Source organism: Nuphar pumila, chromosome 3 (genome assembly GCF_984573655.1).
Source record: "Nuphar pumila chromosome 3, dmNupPumi1.hap1.1, whole genome shotgun sequence".
Lineage (NCBI taxonomy): Eukaryota > Viridiplantae > Streptophyta > Magnoliopsida > Nymphaeales > Nymphaeaceae > Nuphar > Nuphar pumila.
In genome coordinates this window covers 35,894,367-35,906,692 of record NC_143251.1, presented here as the reverse complement: position 1 = coordinate 35,906,692, position 12,326 = coordinate 35,894,367, and the positions used below count along the sequence as shown (strand labels likewise).

At 38.3% G+C, this 12,326-nt stretch overlaps 1 protein-coding gene across 1 annotated transcript; it reads right to left on the bottom strand.

Moving 5' to 3' along the window:
- Nucleotides 1–1,085: 1,085 nt before the first annotated feature.
- LOC149842576 (phosphoglycerate mutase-like protein AT74H) lies at nucleotides 1,086–3,396 on the bottom strand. Its single transcript, XM_089999297.1, has 5 exons — nucleotides 2,728–3,396; nucleotides 2,219–2,338; nucleotides 1,913–2,126; nucleotides 1,607–1,687; nucleotides 1,086–1,497 (listed from the first exon to the last, which is right to left on the bottom strand). The coding sequence occupies exons 1-5, from the start codon at nucleotides 3,251–3,253 to the stop codon at nucleotides 1,419–1,421; spliced, it is 1,020 nt and encodes a 339-aa protein (XP_089855423.1). The 5' UTR covers nucleotides 3,254–3,396; the 3' UTR covers nucleotides 1,086–1,418.
- Between the last annotated feature and the right edge of the window lie 8,930 nt (nucleotides 3,397–12,326).

The window sequence follows — 12,326 nt, the reverse complement described above, 5'->3', positions numbered from 1 at the left end:
TCACTATGGACCCAACATATCCTTTCATGTGCCTGTAGTACAATTTGGATTGCAATGCATTAGTTTGATCCTCTATAGATTTTCTCTCCTGGTCATCTTGTTACTACCAATTAGGATGGAACATAATGATTGCTATCTGCCATGGTGCCGTCGAATTCTTTTACCAGCTTTGCTCCTCATCTTTGCCAGTACTCTAGCTAATACTTTCATGGGTAAGAGAGAGAGAGAGAGAGAGAGAGAGAGATATTTTGTATTACATTATAACGGGGCGAGGGAATTTGCGGAAGCCAACTTGCAGTTGTGTTTGTCTAGACCTCTCCTGCATTCCAAACCGAAGGACACGGTTCTCTGTGACCACCTATCTTGAGTCCTCTATGTATTTAGTAAATTTTTTGATAACTGAAGAAAGCAAAAGCAAGGCAATTAAGCAATGCAACCCACTGAACCCTTTATTTTGTCTTCAGTTTCATGTATCTGGTTAACAGTATCAATGGCTTGGCACCACTGTGAATTTCTCGACCACCTTATTGCTGGAGAATGCCCACAAACAAAATCTAAATGCTGATTAATCAGTTGAAACTGGAGGGTCATGTAAGTTGCATTAAAGACATTTTGTATAAGCTGGACCCTAATTTGTTGGCATGATATGGATGTTAAGTGTGGACCATAGGGATGTTTTCTTTTTGCTTCATCATCCACCAAAAGGGGTGAATCTTTTAAGTTGCAGGCTGGTTTAGCTGGGATTAACTTTTGAAAAATCAGATCATAAATAATTAGCGTTGTTGACAATAAAGGACATATCATCAGTACATTAAAACCATGTGATTTCTCATAATGGCTATTACATGGAAAACGGGCTACAGAATTTCAGGTCACCAGACAATATAAGATTCAACTTTTAAACTTTAAAATTTTCTGTATCCTTTTAACTTTCACGGCTTCAGTACGTATACGTTATAACAGGGTAGTGAACAAGTTGGTTGGTGAGGCTAACAAGACTCCCTGGGAGTCATTGAATCAGACATGCAATGATCAATCTGTATGCATGATTATGGACATTAAAGAAACATGTTAAATGAACAAACAGAGTTGTGCAATAGATCACGTTGTTTCTATGAGATTATTATAACAAACTGTTAAAACGGTGGAGTCTGTCTCAAGAAATGACTACAAACATATTGAAAGTGAATGGAAAGGAATCTGTCTCGAGAAATTAGAAATATCGTGCAAGAGACCGGAAATGCAATTTTGAAATACTTCTTTACAGTTTAGAACTGAGGGAAAGGGTGAAAGTGGTCCAAGTGTAGCTATTGAGGAACATACCTCGTTGAAGCACAAACAATGTTCCTGGATTTGATGCATCAGCTTTTACTTCACATACTGCTCAAATATGAATGTTCATAGGCTGTATTAGGCGTTTAAACGAAATGTGTAAAAAATGATGACCCCGAGCTTGACCACTCATGATTAAATTCACCCGGCTTTGCCTTCATTTGCCTGATTATATGGACAAGAAAATTATTAGCATGTTATCAACTTAATGATATGAGTGTAATTACATAATATATAGTGGTCAAGGCAGCAGTATAGTTGATTGATCCATTACCATTTCTGATCATGAAGCATTTCCTCTGTCAAGCCAAACTTCCGCAGCTCATCAACACTCTGGTGGACTAATAGACTATACCTGTTGCAGATACAGAGGATTTCTTTGAAACAAGTGAATCCGTGTTGTAGCAAATTCTATAGGCACTAGATGAATCTTTAGGAGAAATCCTTTCTATAATCCAAAGGTTTGAAAAATAGCAGATAAATAAAATCTTGAATCAGGTAAGAGAACAAGAATTACAAACAGGGAACCACATAGATGATCTATCAAATTATCCACTGAGAAGAGAGTAATATATACTACCTCCCACCAGAACCGGTTTGCATGACAATCATTCCCCCATTTCCAAAATTGTGGAGGCCCTCAAATTGCTGAACTGTCCACTTATACCACCTCATCAGGAACACGCGCAGTGCGAGACCATGAGAAACTATTATTAGGTTCATATTGGGAGTCCATTCACCAGGTGGCTGGAATCGACCAATGTCAATATCTGCCCTGAGGGTTTCCCTGAAGCCTGCAGTATTATCAATTTCACTACTTTCAATTTGATGAGCAAATTTGAACATAGAAAACTTGTGCAAACACATGCAGAATGTACAGGAATACCTGTTATCCGATCATAAACATCTGCAGCAGATTCTCCATAAGGAAAACGGTAGAAGAAACGGCCATACTGGAGGCGTTTAGCTTTCTCTATAATCATTTTCTCCCTGTCCTGGAAATTCCCTACCCCATTACAAAAAATTTCTTAACCAAAAATAGAAAACTAAAATTTTGAAAGGACTGATAAATTGACTAATTATCTCGTAAAAATTCAATCAATATTAGCATATAATTAACAGAACAATAGAACTCGATGAAACTAAATTTATACTGAATATGTGGTTATTCATTCGGACTGGATCAGTCACAAAATTTTGCTTTTTTTCGAAGTACCATGAGAAGGACATCCATCTTAGACACATAAGCTGCCCAATGCGATTCATTTTGAATCAGAAAGCATTGACCAAATTGGGTACACAGGGATGTTGCCCAATTCACCAACTGCTTCCCATTGATTTCAATTTATACAGCTATAGGCTAAAAAATATCATTCTAAAGGTTGAATGGCGAACCGAAGTCTTGCTCTCGCAAACGAGGCTCCTCCCTCACACCTGTGATCCTCTCTCTCTCAAAAGCTCTACCCAAGCCCCTCAGAGTCTGAAGTGTCCTGGTGTAGGGGGACACATAGAAGTAAACCTTCCAATCATCACAACCATCCTTCAGAATCATCTCCTTTATTTGCCTCCCTGTTTCCTCCGCATCCCTCCACCCTTTTTCCGTCAGCTCGATCTTGGGGTCAGCGATCCGCGTGTAAGCGCTCTCGTCAATGTTCCCCTGGCTCTCTCCATGCCTGACAAGAATTATTCGGCGAGGGCGCGGGCAGCACCCCAATGTAGCAGTGGACTTCTCAGGAAAGAGGTCCAGGGACCTCGCAGCCGATCCATTCTCACTTTTTCCTATACCTACTCTGTTTGAATTCTGATAACGTAGAGCGTAAGAAGACGGATGTTGGGTGTAACATGATGAAAGCTGGGGGCTCATCGGTTTCCGGCGATGAATCCAGACGCCCGCTGATTGCAGGGGTAAAGCTACAAGCATCTTGGTTTACTCAGTAGCTGGTTGGGAATGTGGAGATGAGAAAAGCGAAGGTAGTGCATCACTCTGGTGATGATGACCGCAATTCTCCCCTCTAATAGGTTCTTCTACCTTTGCACTCATTTTGTGGTGGGTGGTGCTTCCCCGCTCTAAGCTCCACCACTTGGTCATAATCTTATACGAGTGTGCTCCTGGCCTGTGGAACTCCACGTGGTATTCTCTTGTATATGGGCCCCACCCCAGGATTTCCCATTGGTTGCTGCGGACCCCTATGGTCATGCAAGCTCTGCTTCCCTACAACCGGATCCTTTGCACCCGTAATGGCATGAGTCCATTTGTTCTTTTATACTCATTTGGACCACGTGGGTGTGAACCCAGAAAACGTCCATCTTTCTGCTCTTGGATTGGCGTTGCAGTGCTTTTGATTGATTTGGATTGGTAATCAGGTTATCACGCTACAGTCCCATGTTAAACATTTTGGTTTGGGTCTAATCCTAACTGTAACCAGGTTTGACACTAATAAAAGGATTAGTGAACAATTAACGGAGAAGGGGTTACGACAACGTGACACATTCAATATGGCATGTGAAGGGTTCATATATGAATGCCATCTATGTAAAGCCCTCACTTTAATTCTACTATAAATTGAGACATGACCCCTTGATAAGGGGGTGTTCTCATTTTTCTCATTGGGTTCAGGGTCCTACTCACCATCGACTTGAAGACCTGGGTTCATTGTGGGCATCAATAGGCTGAGGAGAATGCCGAGCACTTGCACGTCACTTCGTCTATGGCGTCTACCAATATATATCATTTTTCCAATCTAGTTCATGTATCGTTTTCACATCGTCTGCGGCTTCGCTGGTGCCATCCTCTCCAATGGGGGAGGGCGGCGACTTTCGTTTACAAACGACAAGGGTTTCTTCCCTCTCTTTCGTCAGAGGGTCGGTAGTGAATGATGGTGGTCGCCGTCGCCATCGACCGACCATCGAGGCCGGTAGCCTTGGTTGGCTGTCGGTAGAGAGAGCAACCTTAATGACTAAAAAAATTGTAAACCCTTACCTGCGGCCATCCGACTGTTGTTGCAGGGGAGGGATGTCAATCGCCGTTGTTGACAAGGCCTACTCAATCCCCGTCACCAGCTGCCTTGCGAGTTGCCGTCCTCTGCAACATGGGAGGGCGACAACATTCCTTTACAAGAATCAGGGCACCGACGGGTGTCATTTCAGTTTTTGAGAAACCAAAATCAATTCAGTTTTCTCAGAAACCGAACAATGTTATCTTATAAACATGCCTTGGTTCAGGTGAATTGGGCCCAAACTCGAACATGATGTCTGAACTCGATCTCTGAGATTGGACCAGACCCGAACTGAGGGTTCAGACCAGACCCAGATCCATTTGGGATTTTGGGTCTGGGTTAGACCTAAACCCTTGGATTAGACCCAGATGCATTTGAGTTCTGGATCTGATCCAGATAGTAGGTCGATGACCGGACCAGTCCTGAATCCATGATGGATCGGGTTTGGGTTAGACTCGAACCTTTGGATCAGACCGAGACCCATATGGATTTTCGGTCTAGGTCTAATCTAGATAGACCGGGTCGAGATCTGGATCCAAACGATTCTGCATCTGGTCCAGGTCTATGTGTGATCCAGTTAAACCAGGTCAATATTCAAATCCAACCGAATCTGGGTATGGTTTCTAGATCTGACCCGGGTCCTGTTACGGATCAGATCTAGATTGGGTTTAGATCATTGGATCCAACCTGGGACCCGATCATTATGGATCTGGATCTGGATCCGGATCAGTTTTGGATCATTGGATTCAACTAGGGACCCAATCATTATGGGTCTGGATCCAAATTGGATCCAAACCAAGGGATCCAATCCAAGATCCAATGGAACTGGATCTAGATCCGAATCAGATCAGATCAAATCAGAAAAGGGGTCTCTTTACTATTCACACCTAAACCAGTTGTGTGACCGATATGATGCTTTTCGGGACTGATTCAGAGTCATTTTTGACTGGTTCCCAGTTCTGGGATGTAGAGACCTTGCTTTCATAAATCAACCAATGAACAAAGATTTTCTGATTCGGTTTTAGGGTTTTATGAGCTTTTTTAATGTTTTAGACCGGTTCATAAGTTTCAGGACTGGTTCAAACCCTTAGATGACCATTTTGGGACCGTTTTAAATTGATTTAGAGTACTTTTAATCTCGTTCCAGCTTGAGAACCCTAGGTTTTACCCATATGAGTATGTTTTTGTTATTTTTTTATGCTTTATAAGTCTTTATTGTTAAGGAAGCATGATTTATGCATACATGTATTTTATATTATTTAAGTTATGAATAATGTTTTTAAGAAAGAATTATGACTAAATTCATGACATTTTTAATGAGTTTTCATCAAAATTAGTTTATGCATATAAGTTGAAGCATGAACCCATATTTTTTTTGATATAATGCATATTTCATCATGAATATATATATGCATTAACATGTGTGCATGGGCATGCTCCATAGTACAAATATGTTTTCGGTAAAAGATATTGATTGATTGACTCATGCAATCACCAAAATGATCTGGGTTGTGTTGAATGAGGATCCTTTGGACCGTATTAAGATTTCATATTATGATTGTGTATGACTTTATGAAACAACAATTATACCCAACGATAGGTCATTGTGTTTCAAATTCACATAGAGTGTAATAGTAGATGTGTATACCAACTCATGAAGCATGTTTATAACCAAAGGTACAATGTTGAATTAACTATGGTAACCTGATCTGCTAGTTTCACCAATTAAAGTTAATTCCTTGTGAATTGAGGAGATGAAGCAACTGAGTATTATAGTTTCCGCCAAAGTGGAACGATAATAACCTAATTGTGTTTGTCTCAGAAAAGGTAAATAATAAAGAGTCTCAATTTTTACCTTTTCAATATGAGTCTCGTTTGAGCATTAATAAAGTCTTTTCTTTCGTTCCTTATTATATCAGGTTCCTTCATCACTGACGGTTCTAGTAACATCCCCTTGTTAGATGGATCAAATTCCTTAGATTGGAAAGAAATAGTGTTATTCACTCTCGATTATGTGAGCCTAGATTTGGCCCTTAAGATTGATGAGCCTCCCGCTCTTACAAAACAGAGTACAACCGAACAGAAGGCTACCTCTGAGAAGTGAGAGTGCTCGAATAGACTTAGCCTATTACTTTTGTAATTTCGAGTAGCTAAAAACGTTTGAGGTACCATCCCTTATTACAGATCAGTGAAAGAATTTCTTGGAGCCATTGAGACTCAATTCGTGAGACATACTTGAGATGCTTTACTAGTGAAAAATAAGATAAATGAATTGAGTTTCTACCTTGGGTTGAGTGGTGTTATAATACTTTATTTCATTATTCTACACGAATGACACCTTATGAGGCTTTTTATGGTCATCCACTTCCTCAATCCCTCTTCTATGAAGAGGATCAACAAAATCTCTCATAATTGAGAAGCAATTAAGAGAAAGATATATCCTATTAAGAATTTTGAAGAAAAACATTAAGTGCGCCCAAACTCGAATGAGACAAATCTATAACAAAGAAAAGATAGAGAGTTTCAAGTAGGTGATTGGGTTTTGTTAAAACAACTTATATATGGACAATTCTCTTTGAGTAAGACGCCCATCACTAAGCTTACACCAAGATATTTTGGTCCTTATAAAATTATTGCAAGAATTGGAGAAATGACTTATAAGTTGAAATTACCACACAGTGTGTGCATCTAGTTTTTCATGTTTTCTAATTAAAGGCTTATCATGGACCAATTGCTAGGGAAGAGAGTATGTTAATAATTACAAGGCAGCCTACTAGAGTGTTGAAAACTTTGTATGAGCGTAGAGGTGGTTGACATGTAAGGAAACATTTAATAGAATGAGACAATGAAGGAGAGGCCACGACTACACGGGAATGGAATGTTAACATCAGCAAGAAATATCCCAGATTTCAAGAGGGAGGGATTGTTGCAGACCCAAGTGAAAACTCAACTTTTGAGGTTGGAGAGTCTAGCTGAGTGTGCACCAGAGGGACTTAGTAGGATTCAGTTGAGCACAAGGTCACAACAATTGGGTCAGTTGAGGCATACCAGGGGCATTCAATCAATTCAGTTAGTCAAGCAGTTGACCAGATTAAGATCATGTCAGTTAGTATGGTCTCAACAGAGGTAATAGAGTTGTTGACAATAGGTTTTGAAGCTCGGGCTGCCCGGATCATGGTGACAAAATCAAAGATACAGGTATAAATATCACGTCTTTTGTAATAAGAGCATTATGTAATCTGATAAGTTTTCTTGAGAAATAAAGCAAAATTGTTCTTGGCTCCAATTAAAGAAGATCAGCCTCATGATCGAGGATTTGGTTTCGCAAGCTATTTTCAGATACTTGTGGAGATTTCATTCAACATTTTCTTTCCTTCCACTCTTTCCACAAGCATTTCGCAGTCCACAACGAAAGCAGGGAACTTTAGTTATCTGATTAAACATCAAACGACATCTGACATATCATAGAACATAGTTTGAGCTCTAGATCATCAAAACATTAATCGCAGCTGAGTGTATTCCCTTGTATTTCAATTTTGATTTAAATTTTCAATTTTTCAGTTTATGCCTGCACTATTGTAGAACTAAGCAATAGATAACACTATGCAAACTAGACAAGAGCCAGTACATTGATGTCGAAATTGGTGTTTATGAAATATTTTGGTGAGAGACATCCGACAACACATCTTGGAGATGAGAAACATTCATCTTAGATGAATGACATGAAGTTCATCATTTTGGAGTCTTTCTTGGTTCATCGGATTTTGACCTCATTGTGTACTGAATATGGACCCTTCTAAATCTCCTACAACACACATAATGATGAGTGGTCTTTTAATGACCTTTTGACCAAGTGTGTTGAAGAGGAAGAAAGATTGAAGGCTGAGAGCATGCCGAGTGCACATATGGCCTCTCATAAGAAAAAATATAGACCGGGAGAAAAGAAATGTTTCTTCAAGAGCAAGAATAAGGAGAAAACCTCTGAAAAGAGTTCAAACTCTTAAGTGAAAGCCAAATTCCATGAAGGAGGTTCTTCTATAAAGTGTTTCTTCTGCAAAAATAAGAGACATAAGAAGGTGGACTACTTGAAGCATAAGAAATGACTTGAAAATAAAGGTAATAAGTTATTTGTTTCTCATGTGTGTAATTTGATTAATGTTCAATTGCATAGTTGGAGGATTGATTTTGGTATTACGGTGCACATTGTTAACTCTTTACAGGAATTTCTTAACAAAATGGAACCAATAGAGCATGAAAAAAGCATTTTCTCAAAAAATAAGATGTGTTTGCATGTCAAGAATATTGGGACCTACATAGTTGTGTTGGAATTAGGATTCATTTTAGAATTGGTTGATATATTTTATGTTTCATCCTATAGTCAAACTTGCTTTTAATGTCAAAACTTGATAAGTTTGGTTTTATTGTTAAATTTGAAAACTCTAAGCTTATTATTATTATTAAAAATTCTATTATTGTAGGTTCTACATATGTGTGTGATGGTTTGTATAGTTTAAAAACCAAATTCTAAATTCAAGAATCTTACTCCGTTAAGAACACAATGATTCACAATAAACATGACTTAAAGGAGGATCAATCCTATTTGTTTTCATATCAAAGGTTAAGACACATCTCAAAAGAGAGAATCCAAAAACTTGTGAAAGAAGGAATTCTTGAATCCCTTGATTTCACAGATACAGAACCATGTATTGACTGTATAAAGGCTAAGCAGTCTAACATATATAAAAAAGATGTCAAACATAATAATTGAAAATTAAAAATTGAAAATCGTGCATACGGATGCTTGTGAGCCTTTTCACCATATTAAACACGTGAAAAGTATTTTGTCACCTTTATAAATGATTACTGACGGTGTATGTATATCTACTTATTATTTAAAAAATCAGAAGTTTTTAGGTTTTTAAGGACTTCAAGAAAAAAGTAGAGAAACAAACCAGTGAAATTATTAAACTAGTTAGGTCTGATAGAGGAGGCAAATATTATGGTCGTTTCACTGAGATGAGACAAAAGGAAGATCCATTAGCATGGTTTCTAAAAGAAGAAGGCATTGTACCTCAATATACCATGCCTAATAGTGTTTATCAGAATGATGTAGATGGAAAAAAAATTGTACACTTAAATAAATGGTTCGAGCGATGTTTCAATCAAAGCGAAAGATGAGGAAGGCAATCCTTTTATCAAGAAAAAGACGAATCTTTCGATCAAAGCGAAAGACGGATAAGGCGATCCTTTTAGAAAGGAGAAGGCAAATCTTTCGATCAAAGCGAAAGACGGAGAAGGCGATCCTTTTAGAAAGGAGAAGGCGAGTCTCTCGACAAAACGAAAGACGGATAAGGCAATCCTTTTTAGAAAGGAGAAGGCGAGTCTCTCGACAAAGCGAAAGACGAATAAGGTGATCCTTTTAGAAAGGAGAAGGCGAGTCTCTCGACAAAACGAAAGACGAAGAAGGCAACACCAAGATGTATCAAAACAGATGTCAGGTTTTTATTTCTTATCAAGAAAGCTGGAAAATTTTGCCAGAATGATAAAATTTATAGTTGTTTCAAGGTAATTGAAGGTAAACACTTTTGAAAGATGTTCCCTCTTCCACCTAGAGTATTACTCCCAACTGGGTTAACTCTATAGAATCCAGAATCAGAGTCAAATTATTGTTGTTAGTTTTCTTCAAGGATGCTATCAATTTCCTTGATATGAAAAGAGAGAAAATATTCTTAGCTTCATAAAAGCATTTGAATGGAAAGATATTGATAGAAGAATTTTACATAGATAAAGAAGATTCTTTGCAGTTTGGGCAGTTTGATATCCTGGGCGTTTTCCCATGATGATCTTTTTGTACTCTTTTGAGTCATGGAGCTTTCTTGGGCTTTTACATCATCCTTCATTTTCGAGATGTCTTGACTTTTCTCTCTTTTCAGGGAAGAGTACGTCACAAACTTCTTCATCTTGGAGATGTTCTGATCCTTCATTTATCTCAGAGGTTATATTGATGACATCGGTTCTAAAAGGTCTTTAGATGATAGCAGAAATCAAATATCTTTTAGGGTTTGTCGGTAGGTTCATCACACTCGCCTTCATCTCGACGGTGATCTAAACTTTCCCTGGAAGAATCCTTCACAAACTCCTTCATCTTGGAGATGATCCAAATCCTCTTTGTCCCCGAAGATCTAGCTCGCATAATTCGTCTTCATCTTGACGACAATTGAGAGATCCCTTTTGCGGATATTTGATTTGCAGCTTAGCTGACTTGAGGAGACATGGATCGGGTAGGTTCTTTTTTTTACTGCCCAGGATATTTCCACTGTCTTACTGCCAAAGAATAATCTTTAAGAATGTGTCATAGCTATGATCAATATCAGCTCACTTATGGCTTTTCAGCGTCATTGAATTTTTCTTCGCCAGTCATATCGAAGATTTTTTCTTCATCCTCTCGGTTTGACCAATAGAAAATTTGAAGTTTGAGTCTTTCTTCACAAAAGCTTCACCCTTTTGGAAGGAATACCAAGGAGATTTGAGAAAATTCTTTATGTAATAAAAGTTTGAGATCAACAACTATTTTATGGCAATTTGGCAAGATATTCTTGAAATCCTTGACGACGAAACCTTTGCTTAATATAAAGTTTTGCTACATCAGTGGGATTCTGGAGAAAAATCCAACACAAAGCTGAATTCTGAAGGTAAATATAAATTTAAAGTTCTTAAGGCAAGCTTGGCATAAAACTGGATTTTGAAGGTAAGCCTGACTCAAAAGTTGGTTTTGAAAGACCAACTGAATCAGGACGCAGATTCTACAAGGAAAATAGGAAAATTTGAGTCGAAACTCGAGTCTTCAAAGGAAAACTAGAAGGTTCGAGTCGGGGCTCAAATCTCAAAGGGAAACTTGAAAATTTCATTTATTAAAGACAAGAAAACTCGAGATAAAACTCAAATTTTTGAAGGAAAGCAGGAAAATTCGAGTCAGGGCACGAATCAAAACTTGAAGGTTCATTTATTGAAGGCAGAAAAACTTGAGATAAAACTCAAATCTTCGAAGGAAAGCAGGAAAATTTGAGTCAGGGCTCGAATCTCGAAGGAAAACTTTGAAAGTTCATTTATTGAAGGCAAGAAAACTCGAGATAAAACTCAAATTTTCGAAGGAAAGCAGGAAAATTTGAGTCAGGGCTCGAATATCGAAGAAAAACTGGAAAGTTCAGATTTTTGAAGGAAAGAAGACTTGAGTTAAGACCCAAATCTTCAAAGGAAAGTTGGGAAATTCGAGTCAAGGCTTGAATCTTAAGGAGAGAGTTGGAAGTTCGAGTCGAAACTCAAATCTCAAAGGAGAGTTGATGAGAAGGGATAGAGATTGATAGAATTTGAGGAAAATTGAGGAAAGATTGTGACCTGAAGGCTTGAAATTGAGATTTGAATAACCCGAAGGTCAAAATTGATTTAGAGCTTTGATGAATGGTTAGTGCAAAGACTGAACCTGAGAGGCTAACTGATCGGTCAACCAAACACTAGCACGAGCATTAGGCTTACCTGTATGAGTACTGAATTTTTTCAAAAATGCCACAGTATGAGTACTGGGTTTTCTGATGGAGATTTGAAGAAAAAGGGACACCAACATTCTAAGATACTTGGGAATTGAGCGAGAATGATTGTTGGTGTTTTCAGGATTTTCCCTTATCCTGAAGGGGAAAAGAATGCTTGAGACTTGAATTTAGAAGGGATATGACAAGATTTATGATTTATGAACTAGGATTTAGATGGACCAGCACATTTAGCTGTATGCGGTCTGATTTTCAGGATTAACCCCTTATCCTGAAATGGGGAAAGGAAAGAATAAAATTTAAGAAGATAGAAGGAGAAATAACTTGGTGAAAGATTGACAAAAATGGAGAAAAATTTGGGGAAATTTGATGAAAATTTTGTTTTTGAAAAGAATTCTCACAGGTAGCTTTGTGGCTCCTATGAGGGGTTTCAGGATTATCCCTTGTCCTGAAT

Excerpts from the sequence above, each read along its gene's own strand:
- LOC149842576 (XM_089999297.1), bottom strand. The coding sequence starts at position 3,253 with ATGCTTGTAGCTTTACCCCTGCAATCAGCGGGCGTCTGGATTCATCGC. Across the intron at positions 1,688-1,912 it reads CAAACCGGTTCTGGTGGGAG|GTATAGTCTATTAGTCCACC; the intron begins GTAGTATATATT and ends TATCTGCAACAG. Across the intron at positions 1,498-1,606 it reads ATGCTTCATGATCAGAAATG|GCAAATGAAGGCAAAGCCGG; the intron begins GTAATGGATCAA and ends CCATATAATCAG.